Source organism: Triturus cristatus, chromosome 6, assembly GCF_964204655.1.
Source record: "Triturus cristatus chromosome 6, aTriCri1.1, whole genome shotgun sequence".
NCBI lineage: Eukaryota > Metazoa > Chordata > Amphibia > Caudata > Salamandridae > Triturus > Triturus cristatus.
The window spans coordinates 593215287-593240394 of NC_140589.1; the positions used below are offsets into that span (position 1 = coordinate 593215287).

General features: G+C 40.3%; 1 protein-coding gene across 2 annotated transcripts in view; it reads left to right on the top strand.

Moving 5' to 3' along the window:
- The window catches only part of CYB5R4 (cytochrome b5 reductase 4), a 1096425-nt gene that overhangs the window by 500854 nt on the left and 570463 nt on the right, over positions 1 to 25108 (top strand). For both annotated transcript variants that reach the window (XM_085611035.1, XM_085611036.1), the window contains exon 7: positions 14516 to 14573. In XM_085611035.1, the coding sequence (XP_085467161.1) occupies positions 14516 to 14573 (58 nt within the window). The remainder of the gene's footprint in view (positions 1 to 14515; positions 14574 to 25108) is intronic.

Sequence of the window (25108 nt, forward strand, 5' to 3'; positions counted from 1 at the left end):
ATGAATCAGTTTCTCACTATTGCAGTTAGTGTTTATTTTCAGTTCCCACGGTCTGTCCGTCCCAATGTCAATGGAAGTTGTATGACGTGTGCTTACAGACCCCACATGACCCACACGGGAAATGATCCTTCACGGCAGGTAGACCCCATAAGGCTTCTTGATTCTGTGTCCATTGTCTTGTGGCCTGGTCAGTATCACACTGTCTCTGAAATTGCTGCTTCTTTTGAATGTAAATGAAGAGATTTCAATTGAAGTGTTGCCTGTATCCAGGATTTTCCAGTTCTTGATGACCGACTTCTTTATCTGGTTAGAGAACGTACAGTAAGCATTTACACGGGTCAATCTTAAATTCGGTTCTCTGGGGTGGGCAATTTCTAACAGTGCATCTCTATTATTATTCCGTGCCTCTTTGCAGATCCGCATACCAGATGTCTAGGATAGTCACTCTTCTGTAGCTATAGAGTCAGGGTCTCGGCATGTTCTTTGTATTTGGCTATGGACATGCAATTTCTCCTGCAATGTAAAAACAGGCAAAAGGGGAGGTTGTCACGTAGGGATTTCAGATGGTAACTGTTATAAGGCAGCAGGGCATTCTGGGCCATTGGCTTTCTGTGCAGTTCAGTCTCAAGGCCTCCTCCCGAAGGACAGATGAGTAAGTCTAGGAAGGATAGACTGGATTTGCTGTATTCCAGGGTGACCCTGAGAGAATTGTTCTGGTTGTTCAACCATTGGTGTGAATTATTGATGGTCTTGGCCTCTCCATGCCTAATGACAAAAATGTCATCAATATATCTTTTCCACATGATTATGTGGGCCCTGAAGGGGTTGTGTGATGACAGTATCTAGGTATTGTCAAAGGAATGCATATACAGGTTTGCCAGACTCAGGGCAAGCATACTAGACATCGAAGTACCTGCTGTTTGGAGGTACAGGGTGTTTTCAAAGCGGAAGAAGTCTTCTTTCATCACTTTGCATGCACAGTCCATGATAAATTGGATGGTTTTGAGGTCTCTCTTGTAATAAGGTCTCAATGGTAGTCAGCGTCTCACCTTGTGGGATGCAGGTGTAAAGAGATTCCACATCGAATGATATCATGTAATCCGTTTCGGTAGCAAAAGATGTCTACGTCAAATGTCTCAGGACATCAGTGCTGTCTTTTTTCTGTGATAACCATTTTACCTTGTTTATCAATTGTCAAATGTAATTAATAAAATAGTCCTTCTACTCCTGTCAACGCATTTCAGATTTTGTACCAGAATGCCCAGAAGGCTTGAGGTAAATAAACTGTAAAACTATGCCCACTCATGTTTGTAGTATCCATTCTTTAACAAGAGAGCTTGTACTAATTCACTGAAGCACAACTTTAGCCAGGGTGTGCAGGGGCAAAATAGTGTCTAATATTTACAGTACAAGGAAAATGCACAATAATGTCTCACCCTGAAAAAAATCCTAATGAAATGCAATACATCCACACAATTGGTAACTTCCCCACATTACAAACCACTGCTTTAATACCGCTCTCACATGCAGCGTATGCTGCACTTGTACACAAGGCACAAAACTGCTGCTGCAAGATGACCTCTGCATAACTTTTATTGACCCTGCATGATATGCGTCAATTCTTTCTTGACATGGCAACTCTTCAATGATGGTTGACATCTTGCACACACCGTGCATGCGTCCTACAGTTCTTTAGGTACACCACCCAGCTACTAACTCTCAACAGGCGGCAGTAGCAAAAGTACCCAAATTAAAAATAGAGAACAGACTAATTCCACCTGGATTTGTGTCGGAGTCACACCTATTTTTCCACTCTTCAAAGGTAAGATGTCTGATCTTCAACGCTCATGAATGATAATTCCACGATAACGGCCTTTGACATAGTAACACCAGTGTGGTTAGATCTTCATATCGCCAGGTACGACTAGCCCTTCACATATTGTAATAAAGCTATTGCACAGCTTATGGTCAAACCGTTTATTGACTGAGGAGCTACCACAGGACCCTCCATTGAGCTCCATTACCCGTTGATCTCTTATCTCCCAGCCATCACTATTCTTACCCAACTTTCCTTTCCACATTTGTCGTTCTAACCTTCTGGACATATGATTTTCACTTACTAAGCCAGTGGTTCCGGAACTGTGTGCTGTGGCTCCCTGGGGGGACGTCAAAACTAGCCAGGGGATCCACGCACCAAGCACTTTAATGCATTTAATGTTGATCGGTGTGTTCTCCAGTTAAACTAATTAGATTTAAATGAACAATGTCAATGATTTGTAAGTGACATGCCTAAAGCTGGAAACGTAGTGATTAATTGATAGCATGTTGAGGGAGATGACCCCCATATTTCACCGGATCCCCATGTTCCAACACTCCCAAAGTAAGCGGAAGATGCCCAAATTAATTTTGTTAGACTGATTGATAGTTTCGTTTTTTCCAAATGCATTTTACACCAATGCAAGTTATCAGTGGTTTAAAAATTCATGAGTCACTCTGCTGAGACTGGTGTGTTGGCATGTATGACATGGGTAGAAATGGAAGTGCATGCAAATATTATTCAGGCGCAGAAACACTTTGGCAATGGGACCTACATGTATAGGGGTGCAGTCTAGCACTGGATGTGGAATACAAAAGTTTGAGAGGGTTCTTTAGAAAGGCATGGGCAAAAAAGTGTAACTAGGAATATTTTATTGCGCGGCCTTAGTAATACAAAACACCATGAGTATATGATTATAATACCTTCATCAGCTTCATCCCAATTATTTTCAAAGAGAAAAATGCAAGTATTCCCATGGCCGGTCTTACACCCCCCCACCCTCCATAAAAAAGTAACAGTAGGGAGCCGTGGCCAACGGCCAATAGGTCAAGTGAGCCGCAAGTCGAAAACGTTTGGGATTTCCTACGTAAGCCCCATGACAAGGCATTACCCTAAATATAACTGCCAAAAACATGTCAGTTAATTGAACCAATAGAAAGCCTTCTGCGCTACAAAGTTATCCTTTTGACCTCTTTAAGAAGGTCCGATAGTTACAAGTAACACAAAGAAAAATGGATAGAGTTTTTCGAAGAGTAGGCGCTTGAAAGGAAGAAAAAGTGCCTGATAAGCTGGACACAGTGCTTTCGAGGACCCTTCAGCTGATCCCCCAAAAATATTTTAGGGAAGAAATCAGTAGACTAAGATTGGAAAGTATTTTTCTCGGGACCTGAGAGAACAGTTATTTGGGCAAAGGTAAAACTTAAGGTAAAATCATGTGTGACGACATTGCTGCCTGAAACTCCATACTTGCCCCCTTTTGTGGCAGAAATCAAAGAACTTTCTTAACGGTTTTATGAGGAAGAAATAACATGACAACTTTGCTCACATGGGGAACAAATGAAAGAATGAAAGATTACCAGTAGGAGTGTTCCTGCAACGGAGATGGGGCTTTTACTACACGCCCCAGCAGCACCTGCCGCAGCAAGGGCCTCCAACGTTTTCATTGCGCCAGGAGACGCATACAGTGTCCCGGCAGCGGGGAGGCAGTCAGGCCAGTTAGGCCATTGAACTGGTTGCTTTATACTTTGTTTTTACTTTGTTTCAGTGTTATACCTAAATTTTAAAGCAAGCTAATTGGGAATAATCTTTTTTTATCAAACAACTCAAACATTCTTTTAATTGAAAACCCTAACCCCCCTGTCTCCGGTGTCTGCTGCGGACTTGCCCGATTGAGCAGAGGAAGTAATTGAAAGCAGCCCAGTAGCAGTCTAGTGCAACGCACCACCTGAATAAAATTAGACGAAGGGCTGGGTGGACCTCAGATGCGCACCAAAGGCAAACCCGTCTGTGCCTGTCCGCAACCGGATCGCGACCAGTGTCAGCACTCCTGTCTGTTTTGTGCCAGACCATACTAACAGGAGAGTGCAACCAGCCGACAAGCTTAAGACTTACATCACCCTGCACCCCGGAATGAAGGTAAAAAAAACATAGTGTGTCCAATGTGTCGCTTTGTCCCAACCCCTCATATGGAGGAAAGCCGTCCTCCATCACTTGCTGCTAAAAAACAGGAAAAAGCTAATGCGATCCATTGCACCCTCATTAATGCAAGTTCATTAGCGAAGTGTTGAATGAAATTAAAGACTTTATAGAGCAACATAAGATAGATTTAAGGTTTGTAACCAAAACCTGGTCTAATGCTTCCTAAGGCCTGGAATTGACCATAGCTACTCCTCTTGCATATGTAACCATCATCCATGACCGAATTGACCGTAGAGGTAAGGAATAGCCATTATTTCGGGGAATATCTTCACAGCTACTTGTATGCCGCTCGTACATAATTCGGAATGAGAAGCACTTGCTTTTAAGATAAATCTTGATGCAAAAAATACCTTTAACGGAATACTTCTGTATCGGCCTCCCACCGATAAGTTTTATTTCCTGGAAGCATTAGATCCATATCTAGAAACACAATTGGAAACCACTAATTTCGCTATTCGTGGTGATTTCAATTATTATTTGGAAAATTCTAGCGACTCAGAGATGAATAGATTAATAGACAATATGGCCACTTTTGGGCTTAGCCAAATAGTTAAAGCCATTTCTCACAAGTCGGACACACCCTAGACGGGATCTTAACAGATCATCCATCTCTTAATTTCCAAGAGGCTTTACAGCTAGGGTGGTATGATCACTATGCCATACTGTTCGGCCTCCCTTGCACCAAACTGGCCAGTCACACTGCCTTTCTCCCAACGGCCAGCAAAACTCGACCCTGGCACAAAATAAATCTAGCCAGCTTAAAGAATCCTCTTTCTGCCTATGTTTCCACCCTGACAACAGACCCTGACATGCTTGGCTAAGTAAGGCCAGAAATATGCTAGCCCAATGACCTTCTCAATCAGCCACGCAAAAGTCCTTTCGAACTTTGGTATTCACCCAGTCTTAGAGAACAAAAAAAGGACTGCTGTAAGCTGTAACGGAAGTGGAGATAAAATTATAATGAGGAGGATAAAATTAAATGTAAGTAAGCTCTTAAAATTTATAAATCTATGATTTTTGCAAATACATCTGCCTATTTCTAGGAAAAAATTGAATCAGCAAAAGACTCAACCAAGGAACTATTTAAAACGGTCACAGCCTTGTCAAACACATTTCAAAATAAGCAGGTAAATACTAGTCAAGATTTTTCCAATGATCTAGCAAAAACTTTTCAATCCAAAGTGCTCGATGTCTTTTCCACGTTTTCCAAAAACTTTCCCAAACCATCTAATGACCAAATCTCCCACCCAAAAGTCGACACTCAATGTTATTTTTCTAACTTTTCTAACTTTACACCCATATCCCAAGAGCAAGTCAGGACCCTCCTGTCTAGCACTAGATCAGGCTCCCCAGATGACCCATGCCCACCAAATGTGCTACATCTCGCTATAGAGATCATCCCTGCACATCTTACACTTGTTTTTAATAAAAGTATACGAGCAGGCACTTTCCTCAAACTATAGAAGAAAGCAGCGAATCTCCCTCTTAATAAAAAAAGGCCAATCTTCAAGCATCACATCCCTCGAACTATCGCCCATATCACGGCTACCCTTGCCAGCCAAAATACTGGAAACATTCCTCAATCAGCAACTATCGGTTTTCATAAAGGAAAACAACTTATTAAACCATTCGCAGTTTGGATTTCGGAGCCAACACAGCACCGAATCATCTCTCATAGTTGCCGCAGAAAGCATAAGATCTATCATAGACAAAAGAGATAATGCAGCCTTGATACTTTTGGATCTCTCTGCGGCATTTGATACTGTCAGTAACAACATTCTGCTTAACCACCTCTATGAACTTGGTATCACAGATAAAGCCCTCTCCCTATTTACGTCGTTTTGGTGCACAGAGAACAATACATAACCCTAGAAATCTTTTCATCCACTACATGGAACCTTCCCGGTGGAGTCCCTCAATGGGCGTCACTAAGCCCTACTTTATTCAATTTTTACTTCAGCCCTCGGGTTAAACTCATCAAAACCTTTGGTTTCTCAGTTGTTTCCTATGTGGACGACACAGAAATTGTTGCGTCAGTCACAGGAAATCGGGCACATACAACCTCCAAATTCTGCACCTGTATGGAAAAATTGGAACCTGGATGGCAGAAAACTGACTGAGATTGAACTCAGGTAATACTCTTTGGAAACAAGACCGACTTTTAATCCTCAGACTGGTGGACACCAGATAAGGGCCCTGTTCCATTCCCTGTTGAAAAACTTAAGAAGCTGGGTGTAATTTTCGACACAAAACTCTCCTATGAGAAGCAGATCAATCAAACAACTTGCTAGTTTTCTTACTTCTGAAGATTTTGAAAGAAATCTTGTCTTATATTCCCTCTAATCTGCAATAATTAATCATTAATTCTGTCTAAATTAGACTATCGCAATGGCTTATATATAGGTTTACAACAAACATTTTTATCCAAAATCCAGACCCTACAAAATGCCGCAGCCAGTCTCTTGTTTAGCATCCTCAAATGTCATTTAGCATCCACAGCATTGAACCAACTGCATTGGTTGCCTATGAATAAAAGGTTCGTAGTTAAGACCTTCTGCACTGCCTTAAGGCACTTCACAATATTGGCCCTGTGACTCTTTGGCAGTGTTTCTGCTGGTACACACCTTCTAGACCGTTATATTATTCAGGGGCAAAATAATATTGAGGTGCCATATTTCAAACTTTCCTGTTGGGCTGGCAAAAGCTTTGTGACCTGTACCACTAGACTGTGGTACTCCCTTCCCTTTGAATTAAAAAATTCCCAGGACCATTCACACTTGAGGAAAGCATTGAAAACGTGGCACTTTTAACATCTAGGGGCTATATTTGTACTTAGACTGCCTCGCTGATATCCCTTATGCATGACAGCGCCTAGACACCTTTGGGTACACGAGAACTATACAAAACTCATTAACATACCATACTACACACCCCAGCAGCACCTGCCGCATTGAGAGCCACCAATGTTTTCATCGGGCCAAGAGGCACATAAAGGCAACTTTTGGTTCCCACAGCATTGGATAGAGATTACAAGCAGGAGTGCACTGGCAGCTGTGACGGGGCTTAAACGACATGCCCCAGCAGCATCTGTGTCAGCGAGGGCCGCCAATGTTTTCATCATGATAAAAAGATGCAGGGCCAGTCCTTTTGGTTTTTGATCCTCTAGCTGGCCGGGTAAGAACATATTTTTATTATATTCACTCCCTATTTGCGGCACTTTATCAATATCAGTAACAGTGATTACACCAAAGAAGTTTGCTCTAACTTCCTCCTCTGGTCCTTTTGTCCTTAAGCATGAGACATGAGAAAACGAAGAGCTACATCAGCCCCCATAGGGAGCACTGGGACTACCCTGGATGGTTGTTTGCAATGCGCAATAGGAGTGATTTCAAAAGGAATTGAGTTGGCGGAACATCGCCTGTCGGAGGTGTCTCAGCCCTCTTCAAGTTTGGAGTGAGGCCTGTGGATTCTTTATCTGTAACTGCCATGAAACAAGTTACAAGATCTGGTCTCTCTTCTTAGACACCAAGCTCCTCATCTGTTTGTACAGATGGCTCAAGAAAGAACCAGATAGAGTCTGCCAAGAATGGCTTATCCAGTGAACCTCCAAGACCTTCTGGAAGTATTTATACCAACTCTCCCCTGAGAGCACCGCTTATGTTTTTGTATTCAAAAATGTTCCTTCTCTCGTGCCACAAGCACAAGAGGATTTTCTGGGTTTAAAGAACAAAATTATTAATTGGCTCAGAGCTAAGGGATGCTGGGTAGGGGATTTATTCTCCTAAATCTTAATGGTCTGGAGAACACCCTGGATAGGTCCAGGCAGAAATGAGTCCCCAGGGGATTGTATGACTGTTCATTTTAGATCCCTGTAAATAGCAAAGTCCATTTTAGATCCCTGTAAATAGCAAAGTCCCTTTTAGCCTTAATGGACAACCAACTTCAAACCTCTAGTAACATCCAGACCTTACATTTAGGCTATTTTTATAGACCATCTATTCTGTCCAAAACAAACCCAGTTGTTGCTAAAGAACACTCAACATAATCTAGCCATTGGTACAACAGTCACACTGGAAACCTTTTTGAATCCCTGGCTATTCTCCAGGAAATAGATTGACTCATCAAGATTCCATCTTCATCGCCTAGAAACACTGCTGTTCCGCTGTTGATGCCAGAATCTTATCATGATCAAGCCATTGGGGTTGTAGAGACTTTGTAACATGGATTCCCAGAATCATCTAGTTGCTCTTGGCCCTGGGAACTCGGCTTTGGCCCAACTCGGAAATTCTCATGTGGAGGATCTTAATAAAAATCCTGAGCAGTGGGTTTTTAGCATTCTTTCGTGGAACATTGCTGGAGCATATTTAGAAACCTCGAATCCGGATTCTATACATTTTTATGAATAGACATGACATCATATGTTGCCAAGAAACCTGGTTGCAGTCAGATTTCAACATAAATGGTTATCAGGGTCTTTTCCAACTGGCCTGGCCCTCTAAGGCAGGTAGAGCTAGTAGCGGACTGGCCATTTTACTCTCTTTTAAAGTCACTGATGTTAGTATTAACAAAATATGGTCTTCTCCTTATTTCTTGTTTTCCTTTTGTCATTGTCAGGCGAATTCGATAACCTATTCATTTTTAATATAATATTTTTAACCAGTCTTCTAGGAATATCATTGATCAGCTAAATGTTTTTTAACAGATTTTTCATTGAAACAGTTGAACGTATTGCTCACTTTATATGGGTTGGTGATTTTAATATTACCCTATGTAGGTTTTCAGATGCCATGGTTTGTGGTTTGAGCAACAGTCAATTTGTAAACTTTACACACTTCTCACATTCTGTCTATGTTGAGACTTTAAATGACTTTGTCCTGAGTTATCATTTAATCTTCCCTAGTGATGTGTGTGGTTTTAAAAATACTTGTGTTCCAACTTTCACAGGCGGTCAAATGGGTAGCACCATAAATCATATTCTTCTGTGAAATGAATTATCCCCCTATCTCTCTGATTTTATGATAGCCAGAAATTGTTTGAGTGATCACAATCCTCTTTATATTAAGTTGGAGTCTCTTTTTAAAATCCCAAAAGTAAATTGCTCTGACAATTGATGACCAAAAGACATGAAAGTCTAACATTAAAATGGGAGAAGGTTAACCCAGTAGTTTTTAACCATTCATCGTTGGGGAAGCCAGAGCCTCCATCATGGCCTGTTTATCTGATGTTTTGAGCTTGGATTTGATCCAACTTGAATTTGAAAAAATTATAGTATTATTTCCACAAATCTTATATCCCCCGCTCCCGTCTGAGAAAAGTTACCTTCTCGCTGGTTTAACTGAGCTTGCTCATAGGCAAACAGAAATCTGATGTCTGCATTGAAAAAACATCCCCGGGTGGTATCTGAAGTTAAGCACACCAGAGGGCTATATAAATAAGCCGTTGAAGACAGAAAATCTGAAATAAGGAGAAAAGCCTGGGATGATCTCTTGGTGGCTTTAAATTTGAGAGGAAGGTCAAAGTTCTAGGAGGTGGTTAACTGCCCCTTTTTTAAGTACAAGACAACCTTAGTATTGATGTTGTCGTATCGCTTGCGTTATGGGTACACGAATATTTGACCCAGAAATATGTCAACTTTACTAGACCCGGTCAGTAAGTCACTCTCTGCTCTTCCTCAGGATCTCCAACATAAGTAAGTGAGGTCATCAACGCTATTAGAAAGTGTACCTCAGCTAAATCCCCCGGCACCGATGGGCTCCCGTGGACATTTTGAAACTTAATCTCACACTATGGGCCCCACTACTCACAAATGTGTTTGGATCTGTGGTGCTGGGACCCTTCCCGGAGTCCTGGAAAACTATCATTGTCCCCATTTTTAAACAAGGTGATCATTCTCTGATGACCTGTTATCGGCCAAACTTATTGATTGACTCTAGTGCTAAGATCCTAGGTCATATAGCCTGTCTTGAGAATTAGGCTCTTGCAAACAGCATCTTGTCAGAAGTCCAATTCGGATTCCGAACGGGTATTGGGGCTAATAAGCAATGTTTAAATCTTTATCTAATCTGGGGGAAGTATGTTAAGGCAAAAAGAGGCTCTTTGCACCTTGCTTTTATAGATTTATCAAGCACCGTTGACCTCGTGAACCGTTCCAAGCTGTGGGATCTAATGGGCAAAATGGGAGTGGAACCTGATCTCCTGACTCTTATTATGCGCCTGGACCTAATGGTCAGGGCTCACTACAGCCGCTCAGGCGAATCCTCTCCTCATAAAAGATCAACCTGGGGTGTCAGGCAGGGGTGCATCCTGGCTCCTTTTCTTACCTTATATAAACAGTATTAGTAATTATTTGGTTGAGAATAACAAGGATGTACCACGTATCGGACAATTCTCATCTTACTGAATGTGGACGACGCAGTCTTGATTGTGTGCACTGCTAATAGCCTTCAGGCTCCCTTTAAATTTGTTTTAAACGTACATGGAGGACTTGGATCTTAAAGTATATTTTTCAAAGTCACATATTATGACATGTGGTCGCCCGAGTCTAAGTCAAAGTCTTTATTATGGAGGATTCCATTTTGTCAAATGTAAAAGATTTTAACTATCTTGGGATTCTTTTTAACCAGTCATTAAGTTGGACTCCGCTCTTAACACTTAGATGTCAGATTTTTAATTGCCCCCCTCTAACTGTGGGTAAAACTATGGTCATCCCCAGAGGCTGGTCTGACAAGAATTTGTATTTCTGACTGCCTGTTATTTGTTGGTGTGGACCGAATTCAATGGTTTAAATATCTGAGGTATACTTTTGATAGCTTGGGTCCGTCAGATTTATACAGATGTCCACATTCAACTGTCTCTAATCATAAATCGCGTGTTAAAGAATTGTATTTGGAGCAGTGCATGAATAAACATTTAGAGATGTCCAAGGTCAAGCGTACAATTGTAAACTATACCTATGTTTCAACAACTTGTAGCATAGAGCCATACCTGGCGCAGATCACAAATCCGACATATCACCATTGGCTATGCACTTTGCACTTTTAATTTACCCCCCTTTATTGGAGGGATGAAATCAGATTCTACCTTTGAATGGGTGGGCAAGCTCTCGATTCAAAGCACTAACCATTTAACTTTGTTTTGTTCTATATATCAAGAGCCCAGACATCACTATTTGGTGCAGCTATTGCAAAAGGCTATGGAGAGACTTCACAAGGAAGGGCTATTTTTTTTTCAGTCCTTAGGATCCCCGAGACTTGCTTTGCATTACTTAATTGCATTACTTAATTTTATAAAAGCAGCTTTTTGCATTAGGAGGAGATATAAGTTATAATTAAGATTGAGTTCATTTTTTATGCCCTGGTAATATCTTTATTTACCTTTTGTCTTTTGCTCGAAATCAAATTTAAATATTTGACTATTTCTGTCCTGAATTACATGATCTGTTATGGGCTATAAATTGGAATTGTAATAAGATACTGTTGTACAATTATTTGAACAGTGCTTGTGCTTTTTAGATAGGATTTGTTTTTTAATTAATTTGTATAATATTTCATGTGGATTTTTAGCTGATGTGTTTTTTATTGTTCTTTTGCTTTTTGGGCTTTTTGCTGAATAAAGTTTATTTTGACTGACTGACTGCCACTCTGAAGTCCAGATCGAAAGCGGCCCACCAAAGACAAACATTAATTCCCATAAAGTGTTATCAGTCATTAAGAAAACTTTTGAAAATATGCATCTCTGGAACTTAACCATTATCTTCATTGCCATCCAACCAAATACGAAGTGTGGTGTCATCAGCATCTGTCCTTAATCTAATTAAAAAAAGGGCTTAGGCGACGCACTGATCTAAGACTTGATTTGATGTCTTTATTCTGGATTCAAGCAGTTCTGAACCTTCTTATTTGACTGCTTTGGGTTGTGTGTTTGGCTGAAGCAGAAACATGCTTTGTTGTATCTTTAATGAAGTGGGGCAGGACTCGGACAAGGGAGGTTTTAAGGAGGTTATTGTATGCAATCAAAGCATTTTCTATTTACTACATCAAAGTCACAAAACCTCAAGCAGATAATTCTAGGTCCTGATGGTTCCTCTATATTCCTTTCTGGCCTTCATATATTTTAAACCGCTTTTTATTGTGAGATAGTCAAAAGTCTCAATAAAACAACATGTTTTCTTGATACATATATGTTTCTAAGCAAAGTTATTTTTAGAGCTTCAATATCACACAAATGCAATTCTAAATAATCTAGGGCCCGATTCACAGAACTAACTTAAGACAAAATCCTAAACTTACTACCGTTTTGGTATTTACAGAAGGCAATTACTCATTTTGGTATTCACAGAAGGCACTTATTCATTGATGAGTAAGTGCCTTCTGTGAATACCAAAATGAGTAACTTACTCATTTTGAGTAACTTGCTCATTTTGGTATTCACAGAAGGCACTTACTCATTGATGAGCAAGTGCGTCCTGTGAATACCAAAATTAGTAACTTACTCATTTTGAGTAACTTAACCATTTTGAGTAATTTACCCATTTTGGTATTCACAGAAGGCACTTACTCATTGATGAGTAAGTGCCTTCTGTGAATACCAAAATGGGTAAGTGCCTTCTGTGAATACCAAAATGAGTAAGTTCCTTCTGTGAATACCAAAATGGTAGTAAGTTTAGGATTTTGTCTTAAGTTAGTTCTGTGAATCGGGCCCCATTTTCCATGCGAATCCATTTTAGCTTTGGATCTGACAGCTCTTTATTGAGCACTTCTACAATTACAAAGAGGAATGGATGGAATACGAACCAAAGAGATTCTTCTTCTGTGATTAATCATTTAAAACAAATGAATGGTTAGAGAATTTCTGTAGGTTTGTGTGTATGTCGCTGTGAGCCTCGAAAGACTCAGACCATGAATTGATTAGTGCTTCACTATTGGCGAATTCTATCCCAGACTGAAGGGCTCTTCTGCCCGCATGGCTAAGCTGCTCAAAAGCAACCCGAATCTCTATGAAAAATAAATATGTGCAATTTAGAATCTCCATCCATGTCTCCCAAGCTCCTTGAGACCAACCATGCAAAAAAAACAAATCAATGAGCTCTATTTTTTAAAAGTGCTGTGCCTTACTTTAGTTATTTTTCAGGTTTTGCTTATTTCTTGATTCGTTTTTAAAGGAGAGAGCAGTTAAAGAGGCCAGCAGAGAAAGTCATAATGTCAGAGAACGAGATTTTTAGGCTCATAAAGAGAAAGAAATACAATGCACAAAAGTGCAAAAGAGTAAATATTTGTGTATTTTTTTTTAGTTGAAATAATTGACAGGAGAGATTTATTGACCAAAAATGACAATGAAATGAAATTTTGTACTTGTATAGCGCACTGCTGCCCCAGCAACGGGGCGTCCTGGCGCTTGTACTCATACCGCTGTGGAACCCTTCCTGGCTTTCCCTGTGAAATGTGATATCAGGCCTTATCTTTTTTATAATCTTTCCATGGCAAATCTACTGAGGTGAGATTTAATGGGCTACCGATAGCTGAGCGCACAACGCAATTGGGCATGGGTGGTCAGATCCTATTGAGAAGATGCTTCTGCTGAAGACTGTACATTTCGGAAAAACATTTTGAAGCAAAAGCCACATTGATTTTGAAAAGTTAAATGCAAACCAAAGAAACTTGGGTATAATTTATAAGTATTTTAGACAGTACTTTTTGCTTCTATATTTCTCATGCTTTAGAAGAACACCAACATTTTATGTATATGCACATATTAATATTTACACATGTTGAGATTAAGAAACAGTTTAAGTAATTTTCATGTCAATGGATCAGCAGTGAACGCAAAGCAAAGCAGACGGGCTATTGCTGCAAGTATTGACATCAAACTGCCTGCATCTTACTCACAAATTAACCCTGTATCTGCTGTGGTTACAAAACAGGAAATAAAGCAATGGAGGCAGGGGTAGAGGTGCAAGCAAAGAAGGGATAGTCTAGGCCTAGGGGTTGAGCAATGAACAGGGTTTTGTATAATGCAAGAAACAATGCAATGTAACGTTGACATTTTCTAAATGTAGTGACATTTACCAAGGCATACTATACCAATGCCATGCAGATCAAGCAATGTTATTTATATACATTGATAGAAGGCCTCCTCACCGAAGCAGCTTGAGTTATTGGCCTACTCGTACAGACTGAGTGAGGGGCACACTTTGCTATACATTGGCACTCAGACTTGCATGGCACGTCCTGGAATTGTACGAAGAATCCTAATGTGCTTGCACTGTAATCTTGAATTTGTTGTGGCTGCTCTGCACTGATTAGTCTGCCAGTGGGTTGACAAATTGCTATTGTTTTTATTTGAGTTCCATTTCTTTGCTAATTAAAAAACTGTAATTGAATGTATTTCTCTATGTAAGTAACACTGATAATGTTTACATGGAGTAACGTGTGCCTTACCGAAAATTCAACTACATCAGTCGTAATCGTTGACAAGATATATTCCTTCTATTCCTTATTGCAGATACGATTGGTTTCAAACAGAAAATGCTGTCACAGTTGCCATATACACAAAACAGAAGGTAATGTCTTAATTAAAAAAAGTATAACCCCAAGTAAAAAATGAACTTTTCGGTAATTGTAAAACAATTTGCAGTAATACAGTAAAAAGATCACACGTGAATGTTGCACTTTTATTTGGGGCTCGGATATAGACAGCTCCAGCAATCTGTTGGCAAACAGTCAGTCCTACTGTATCCAATATAAACTTAGAGAGGGCCATGTATCTTCCTTTTGGTCATGTTTTGATGACTTTTTCATCTATCTCAGTTCCAACTCCTGATTTGATTTCTTACCTCCCTATCGTCACACCGAGACAGCATTTAAGCGTCCCCGTGTTTTGATTTGATGATAACTATGCTTCCACTGATACTGTGGGGCCTTGCGTTGCAGTGCATGGGGGACTTTTTTCTCTCACTGTCCTTATTCCTGCTCCCCTTCTTTTTTCCTGCTGTCTTTATAAAAATATTGAGGCGCCCCCAACAGCTGCTTGCCTCTGCCTTTAGCAAACGTGTGCGTTCAATCACCAGTCACAGTAGTTAGTATGAGCAGATGGCCATATTAAACTGGTTTCTAAGCCATTCTATGATGACCACTCATCCGTGTGCATACACACACTTTAACATTTTTTCAGAAACTAAAAGAAAAAAATGTGCACATGCATATGCAGTGGCCATCTTGGAATGTTTTTTTTTTCCTTAAGAAAAATTATTCCAAGATTGCTGTCATGCGGGCACATGCATGCATGATGGGCATCTTTGAAATTTCTTTTTTAAGACATGAAAACCATTTAGAGTTGGCTACCGTGAATGCATTGAAGTCAATTTTGGATAATTTTTCTCTGGCTTTATACAAATTAAGCACGTGGTGGATAAAAGGAACTTAAGTCTGCGGCAAATGCAGAACTAAAATACTTTTAACAACTAAAGTGTCTGCCTTGTATTGTTTGATTTGTAAGCAGTATTGTATAAGAACATGCATTGATATGTTTTTTCTTTTCGCTTGTCCTTTTTAAATACCTTCTTGCTAACATTATTTTACACCGTGTACTCAAGTTTTATGCAAACACATCTTCCATGGGACCATGTATATGCATAAAATTGTGCTCAACTTCACCTAGACTCACCATTTGGACTGTTTACTCCCAAGATTGCCTCTATCTTTTACATATTGTTTTCAGAGAGGAGTTTCTGTGAGAAAAAACATGAGCGACCTATCCAAATAACATCATAGTGAATTGAGAATATTGTCATATTTTTCAGAAATGTTTAGCTTTCCATGTTCACCTGTGGGTTTCACACCCTTTTGCCCACAAAATGCTAGTAGGTACAAACTGGTAATTTAAATCATTATCTAATGAAAGTAAATTGGAAAAATAGAAATCGCTAACAATATTTTCATCTGGGTTTTCTTCCGCTGATGGCGATCTGCAAAAGTATATATTGTTATGCATGTCAGACTCTTCTGGTCCCAGGGTTATATAATGTTTGTTGGTTGCCGAAGAACATGCAAATGTAGGGATAAGCATGATTTTTATTCTATACTTTGAGTTTTTGCGAGACCTTCTGTCTAAGAACGTGCTTAAATCCAAGCAAACATCACCATTGCGGATTCTCCTGTCTTTAGCTTTCAGAAATGCCCAGCATTGGTAGGGTTTCCTGAATGCCAGCCAACCCCAGAATTTGAATACTGCAGCCATCCATCATGAGAAGAGAGAAGTTGTTAGGTGTATTTAGACACTGCACTCTACATAAGAAAGAGCATTGGGATTCATGCAGGCAACAACAACACTGGACATCCTTGATTCTCCTCTTCTCCAGTTTTCATAAGATCCCAGGTTTGGTAGGGTTACTTGTGAAGAATTGGCATATGGGCCATTGTGGTGGGCATAAACCCCAATTCTTCCTCCCTCTCAGGATAGAAATACTGTCTCATTCCTGGGGGTGCGCTCCAATGCCAAGATTTTGGAGGAATGTTATCTATGGCACTTGCAGGCACAAACCCAGCGATGGACATATGAGTAGGTCCGGCTAGTATAAGAAGGCATATGACACACTCAAACCCCAGTGCAGTGCAAGAACAAGTGTGTACAGTGCCACTCCTTAATGTCCAGTGACCCTCCTATAACCATGTTTATTTAGGCCTATGTAGTATCTAAGACGCTGATTCAATCATAAATGCAGCAAAAAGACACTTACACAGTTTGTGAGTTCAAAATGTTTTTAAAGTAGTTTAGACAAGTTTCATAAATATGTATCTGTATAGAAAGTGCATAAGTGGTAGATAAAATACACCCTGCAGAAAGATGCTGATTGCCTGAAGAGTGTTTTCGTAACAGTATACATTTTTGTCGATAATAAAATGCAGCAATTACTGACAACGAGTAGGCAATGAAGCAGTCCAATACAATATTGAAAATATTCAAGATTGGCATAGTTTTCCATCACAGAGCACTGTCAGCAAAGCGGTGTCAATGCTTTGGTGTCATTATGCCAAAAACTGCAGGGGGCCACACACAAATGTTTTTCAATGCGTGGATCTTATTTGAGGCTAGTTTCAGGCAAGCTTCTATTAGCTGGAGTCAGACTCAAAATACGGCATTAAAGGTTAGATTAAGTTGGTAATTTTCACAAACTTCATGGTACCAGAGTCCTATCAGTACTCCAAGCGGATTTGCCAACAGTTAAGTTTCTGACCCCATACACTGGTGCAGCAGCAGCCCGTCCCTGAGGGTGGAAGGACCTCGCCCCCAGCTTTTGGCCAACAAAGAGTGTCTGTCCGGCTGAGCAAAGGTCACGCTGACAGACACACTTTAAGAGCAGGTATGGCAGCCAGGTGCTAGACATGCTTAAAATGTACAGGCACCTGGCTGCCTGAGCGAAACTTTGGCAGGCCCCGAAACCGGTCCTAGGATGCTTGTTTCCAGTCCAGGGAGGACCTGGCTTGGCAGTTCGGGCTGGACTGTACCCATGAGGCACAGGGTCAAGAGTGATTTGCATATGGCTGGGTTCAAACTGGAATGGCATGGTGAGCAAAAAAACGATGGATTTAGGCCCAGATCGCTGTACTGGGTTGAATGTATGACATTGTTCTGCATTCTGTCCATCAACTGTTGTTTTTGCATTTGAAGATGTCACAGCCCAGTGGGTGTGAACTCTTCAGTCTGGCAAAGTACCTCATGGCATGCGGGGGAACATCACTGATAGCCTCATACCTGGGTGCTTCAGTTTTAAGCCCTGAAGTGCCTAGGGCTGAGTGTCTATCATTGATACCTCCTCAAGAAGTGGGGTGGGGTCAGCAGTCTCACTGACCCCATCCACCTCTATGATGAGAGGAGTTACTGACTGGCTGGGTCCAGATTTAAAATGCTATGTATTGTGTTAATGTTTTTGATCAGAGTTTAAGCAGCTGCGTTTTAGAACTTGTATCTCTCGAACTTTGGTCAAATAAACGGTGCGGTGGGTTTCGGAAAATGGACAACTCTGGTTAGAAGGAGCCTGCACAAAGAATGATGGGGCATATCAGCAAGGATCGGCGATGAATAACGCAAAGCGCGCTTAGCGCTTTGTTATTGATAGCCGTGTATCTCTGGAATTTATCGCCCTGGTAGCGCGTTATCAACAACGCGTTGCTCCAGGCCGATACAAATTCCAGAGATAGCGGGGGAAATCGCCGTTTTGCAGGGAACATCGCTGGTTTTCCAGCCGATGTTCCCTGCAAAAGGGCGATAACCTTGCTGATATGACCCTGTGGTCGTAGCAGCATACTCCACCCCCATGTTAGGGATGGGTAAGTCAGGATTTTAGCAGACGTTCGTTTTTGGAGAAAACAGCGGTTTTCTCCAAAAACTAACGTCTGCTAAAAAGCTGGGGCAGCCTTGTAAATATCGCGATGTGCACATCAGCATTATTTGCAAGGCTGTACTGCCCAGTGATGCCCACTTTGTATCTCATTAGAGATGCAAAGGGAGGCGTCGGGAAAAAGGGTGCTAACGTGCGATTATGCATGTTAGCACCCTCTTGTAAGTAGGGCAATAGTTTTATCTCAGCTTTTTTGGCTTTTAGAGCCAAAAAAGCGGAGATAAAGCCCTTGTTAATATGCCCCGATGTACCTTCATTTCAGTGTCCCCGAAGTGTGGATTTACTAAAAGTTTCCCAAATAGGAGCCATAAAAAGAATGTATGTCCTGATAAACATTATCTATTTTATTCAAAGCAGCATTTTGTGATTTCTGCAACCTTTTGTTCAATTAGACCAACATGTGAGACACTACAGTAGCCAAGGAGTGCCCTGAGATGAAAGGTTAAATATTATTCAGATTGTTGCATTGGTAGAAGTGGTTGCCCATCCATGCCCGAAGTCATTTTATTTCTTCGTTGGCTAAAATATTTTAGAAGTTTGTGAAAAGAAAAGGTATGTCAGAGCCCAGACTTATAGATGTCGATTTGAAGATCATTTTTTTTTTTTTTTTTAGATTAAATCACATATAGAAAAGATGTGAATTGGTGCATACGTTTCATACCTTATTTAGTGCCTGTTTGGGTCGGGACCTAGGTGACCCTTAGACATCTCTTGGTTCCCATAATGATTCTTACTCAGTCATTGTCTACTTTGTGAATGTGAGGAAATGAGTGATCTGATGGCCAGCTGCATAAACACGAATATAAATAGAGAAAAAAGAAAATGTAAGTGTCAAAACTGTTTTTGGTATTTCACAGGTATTTGTTCTCTGGTGTAGTTGTGCACACACACTGCTAAGGCAAATGAGAGTACCTTCTTTCGCCTAGTGTATTGCCCGTTCTAATCACCAGCATTCGTGTAGCACAAGGTAATGAATATTCAAGGCTTTTTCCCATATTAAAGGTGACGCACCGGCGGTGCAAGGGGCTTGTGAATAAGCCCGGGAGTGTGTCATTGTGTGTCTCTCTTATTACCGAAGCTCATAAATTCACTCAGTTACAGGGCGACGGATTGGCAGGAGTACAGAGGCTGGAGGGATTTCCTGTTGATAAGTTATAGTATTATTTTGATACCGAATATGTCCCTATTAAATGGCCTTACGATAAATACCCAGTCCATTTCATTATGGAGGGTATCACTTTGTTCAAGGCTGGAACATGTAGGCCATGTGTAGCTGAGTCCCGATAGCCTGACAAGTCCTTCATCTCTTGAAGTTGTGCATTTTTTCAGCCGAATCTGAACTGCCAAATTTGCAAGGTTTCCTGCAAGAGTTCAGTTCAGAAAGCAAATTAAACAACGGGAAGATGTTTGGGCATGATGTTTGCCAAAATAAAGCGAGTGATGCAGGGAAGTTGATGTCTAGAGGTCGAAATGCAGACCTAACCCTTGAGCAAGAGTGGAAGAAGGATGACTGGCCCCTATGTGGCGGAAACACTTCACAGTGCAACCAAGGCCCACAAGCTAGCTAGTGCAGTAGGCAGTCACCGGTGAGAAGGGTACCAGTAGTATTAAAGCTAATGGTGCTTCGGTAAGTGTTGAGGTAGAACAAAAGGACAGAGCACGTAGTTACACCACAAGGGTTTCTGCGGGATTTGAGAAAGTGAGAAACAAATGAGAGGTGTTTAATTCCTTATTCTAAGAGATGACGTAGAACGAGGAGATTGTAGCCTAGGAAAGGTGCCCCATGTGAGAAGAATGGGACCGAGAAAGCCATAGCATTGGATTAAGCCATCAGATAATACTGCATGGGATAGTATTCGAAATCAGTAGAGCTATGTGATGAACATGAAATACTTTTGTTATCTGCTCGTTTTTACAAATACTAGTTTGTAATTATTTAATCTTGTTAGTAAAAGTTTTCTATTGCTGGTTATTTAGTTTCAATTACAGTTTGGTTAATTGTATTTTCATTTAGGCCACTTTTTTGTGGGTGTGTTATACCTTGATTTCTTATAACGCATCCTTTCCCTGGTTACCCATTCCCTGCTGCCCAGCCAGTATGAATGTGATATGTATGTGGAATGTTAGAATGCTTGATGAGGGAGTGGAATGCTGGAGTGCCTGTGGAGTAGAGAGAGAGAGAGAGAGATAGTTGGAGTGTGTGGGCTGAGTAGCAAGGATGCTGTTCCTGGTGGGGCTCATCTAATGAACTACCATCCTGTAACTAATTTAATAAACCACATACTTACACCTTACCTCATGGCTCCTCTGGTCTTCTTTTGGATTACATCAGTGTGCTTCCTCTATTAGCATGTTATCTTTATTTATGCACTCTGCACTTCTCGCACAATGTTGAGAAGTGACGATGTTGCTTTTGCAAGGTAATTGCAAGGTCAGCTGTCTAGCCACTTGCTCCTTTTATGCCGTCCGGTTGACCTTTATATTATCTGACAGCTGTGCCTTCTTGGTAATTCCCTACCTGCACGCTGGCATATTTTCCATTTTTACTTTCCACTATTAAAACTTACTTTGTTTGGCAACTGTTGAGAAAACCTTGCTAATTCCTGCACCTACACTTTTGTTTTGTTTCTCACCTTGCTACACTCTTTGTGTGGCAGTGATTAGGTAGCATTGTGTATTTTAGTGCTTTTTATCTGCCCATTGTTTTAAGATTAGTCATTATAAAAATTGGCTATTGGTTCCAGTTTATTTTATTGCACTGCTATTCAAACCCATTAGTATTATTTATCCCTAGCGCCACCCCTCAATTATTCTTTAGCCACTCTATATTTTAATTGCCATCTTGAAAAGTTCTATTGTTGGTTTTCAAGGTCAGCGGTCTAGCTAATATCCAATTATGTGCTGACTGCTGAAGCTAATACAAATATAACTGTAGCTTGTTTGCAGTGTGTACTCCAGTACTGCATGGACTTAAATTCAGCAAAATGCCAAGAGTAGCAGAAGTGATATCACAGGCCTAGGCTGTCCAGTTTTAGGTTTAAACCTATAATAACTGATAAAACCCCACCGAAAGCGAAATAGCCCTCACACATGTAAACATATAAACACTGAAAAAACACCTGCATAACCACAAACTAAATGCCATTCAAAGAAAGATAAAGGAGCGTGAGAGTGTCATTTTTTTAGTCCCGAAGGGGCCAATAAAATGTAACTTTGCTATACGAGCTAGCAGCAAGAAAGACTGGTCTAAAATTTTTCTGCTTGAGTTTTGTTTAGGGATGTCACTAAAATATTGTTTCTTCTTCCTTTTGCTTTTTACAGTTTTGTGGTCTTTGGTCTAAAGATGCAGGGTTCAGTAGCATGTTGTAGGTCTTGATTAAATATTTTATAAACAGTAGAGGATCAGGAAATATCAAAATCATATTTGATATTTTGGCTGCGTTTGATTCTTTCACTGATAGGTAAAATGGCTGGTTTCATAAGAATCTTTCCCAATATGTGCCACAGAGAAGGGGTAAAAACCCTTAATATATCAGCCCCCATTTTCTAGTGAGTCAGTATTGATAGTAGGTGAATTGCCAACACCTCAGGCTTTAAACATTCAATGCAAGGTATGCATATGGGAAAAGAGTGCTATCTCCAAACATCTAGGATATTGGTAAAAACATGACAGAATGGAACATGGAATGCAGCATCACTTGGAATGCTGCTGCAAAAAGGTTCTTTCCAAGTTTTACAAAGATTGGAGTGAAATTGTTTGTATTTGCAGTGATTCAGCTACGTATATGAAAACGTTGTGTGATGACCTGTCAAAATCGATACCTGAGCTGAATTGCTTTCCTGTAAGAGATCCTCGCTACTAGTTAGATGGTCTGCTGAAAGGATCTTTACCATCTTCAAATTTAATGAAGAATGCTAATGGCTTCTTAGTCCATTCTGGTCCATTGTTTTGTTATGCACGGAAACTAAAACACAAATAGTTCTCATTTTGTGCTTTGTGTGGCATCAATGAGAGAGTCACCCCAACTGTGTCACTTAGCTGATGGTTCTCAGTTCAAGGGACTGTGAATGCTATATTATCCATGTGACAACGGTTTACAGAATTTTTGCTGAGTGATGATGCCAAAGGCAAGAAATATGAGGATCTTTGGTCGCATATTGATAGTGGTGTGAAAAAAAGTACACTCTACTGCATCTTATAATTTTACAGGAAAACATAACTGTTGTAGTGGACATAATAAACAAAACTAAAGTCTGAAAACACCCTTGTCTGCCAAGTGTTCAGCATAATTGGTGTAGATGTGAAACATCTCATTGAGAGTAGGCTGGATGACACCTTTAATGACTTTGGCACTGCAACATGTTCTATGTTAGAGAGCTTGCCACTTGGTAAGCAAAGAAAAGTTCAAAAGCAATCCAGGACCTTTTGTTTTACAATGTATGAGAAATGTCTTGCAGTGATGCATAGAAATGTCCCTTCACTAACCATGGAATTTGAAGTCAATTAAACCTCAGTGTGGTACTCTGCACAATTTCTAGATCCCTTCCATAAAGGGGAATTTTATCTGTATTTAGAAGTGCTGCTTCATTCTTGACCCCTTCAATAACTCTGAGGGCATAAGCGCTCAGTTCTGTTTTGGTGTTGCACGTCTCAAGTGTCAATGTTGAGAGGGCCTTTTCACCGAACAATTTTACATGGGAAGGAAACAGCGAGCGCACATGATCAAAGACTCACTGAAGAAGTATTGTATGGTGTACTACAATAAGTTTGATTTGCAAACATTTATTTGGACCTTATATACACTGTACATACACTGTCTATATACCATGGATTATCAATGTAGAATCCAAGCAATAATAAAAGCAACACATTCCATAAGCACCGGAAAAACACTGTTTCTGTTGTTTTTAATGGCACAAAAATGTGTAACCACTGATAACCACTGTTTTTTTAAGGCATGGAAATCACTTGAAAACACTGAAAAAAAAACACCAGAATTTACCAAAAATAGAAACTGTAAACAGGAAAGCCTACACAGGCCCTTTGACCTTCACTTTCACTCACACATGCATGCCTATACATACACCCATATTCAGATATACAAATACTCTCACCCGCAAGCACAAACTCAACATACATTTAAAATATGTTTTTTACCTACCTTATCTGCCAGGGAAGATCATACTCCAGCTAATTGTACTCCATGTGCTTACACTAATAGTGAATAATGTAACATTATTCACTGTTAGTGTAATGAAAACATGACAGAAAACAATGAGAGTGGAGCCCCAGCCAACTCCATAAAGCTACCACTGTGACCCACAAGCTGCTTTTGTCACCTCTGAGGCCAGGAGTTACAAAGGCAATGCCAATATCACAAGGGGCAAGCCAGAGGTTGCATCTGCGACCTCTAATTGACATTTATGCAGTGGTGTGCAAACGACAAGCACCCCTGCACCTGTCTGTGTTCCTGTGCAACCAGTGGCCAGCCATGCCGCCCAAATGGTGCCACAGAATTCTCCACCACACACACTTGTTATGTTCCCTCAGATTTACTCTCTCCACCATTCAATCACATTATGCAATATAAAATTAGATATGGGCCATAAATAACATATAGCTGATTTCTTTGAATAATGTTATGTGCACATGTTATGTGTGTGGTAAATCACAACCCTCCAATTGATAAACTATTCTTTCATTCTAGCTGAGCAAATCAATCCTGGGGTGAATTAGCGATTATCACTCGTGCTCACCTCTCAGTATCTACTAAGCCTTTCTCCACAGATCCTACCTGGGACTATCTTGCTTTCTCCTGCCAAGCTTGCAGTTGCTGAACCAATTTCACTTGAATTCATTGCCTTCTCCACACGTCCACAACCAAAGGGCCGTAGCTCAGCAAAGATGTTAGTACAAGTACTATATACAAGTAATTCATTATTCTCATAGGAAACCTAATCTTTGGCTGGTAGATCCTTCAGAGCCCACTTTGTAATTCAAAGAATGAAGAAGACTGTAATCGTCACTTGCTCAATTAATATCCAGTCCTTTCCTCTGGCCCCATCGAGATCCTGTTGTTTTCTATTTTTAGCTGTCTGTGAGTTCACAAGCAATTTCCCCAATGTCAATATTTCTCTGCTTTGCCTCCGATGCTTTTAAATCTCTTACCCATGAAGTTTTTTCAAGAAATAAATACCCTAGAGATAAAATATCTTATATTCCAATAAGCCTCTTAAAAATGCTGAATCTAAGTAATAGGAGAAACTGAAACAGGAACAGCCATTGCTATAGTATAACAATATTTATGACTTTTATTTGTCCCACCACAAAAACATATATTACCATGTTTCAAAATAGTTCTTAATTTTTCACAGTAACTGGCTATTATGTAACTGGTTAATGTATTTATTTAACATGTTTGTAATCAAGCCAATTAAGGTATTTTGGACACTTACCAACCTTGATGTTGATTGTTTTGTATTCTGAGCATATTTACATTACCCTTCCTACCCTGATAAAGTGTTAAAGCACTTGATACCAGATAGAATGCTGCTCCCGAATCCAAGGTTAGTAGTAATCCAGTGGTTTTTGGTAATTGGGATTAGTCCTTTTCTCTCACAAAACTCATTCCATGCATTTTCTCCGGTTTCTTTGTGGTGACTTATGATGGAAAACTGAATAAATTATTATTTGCATG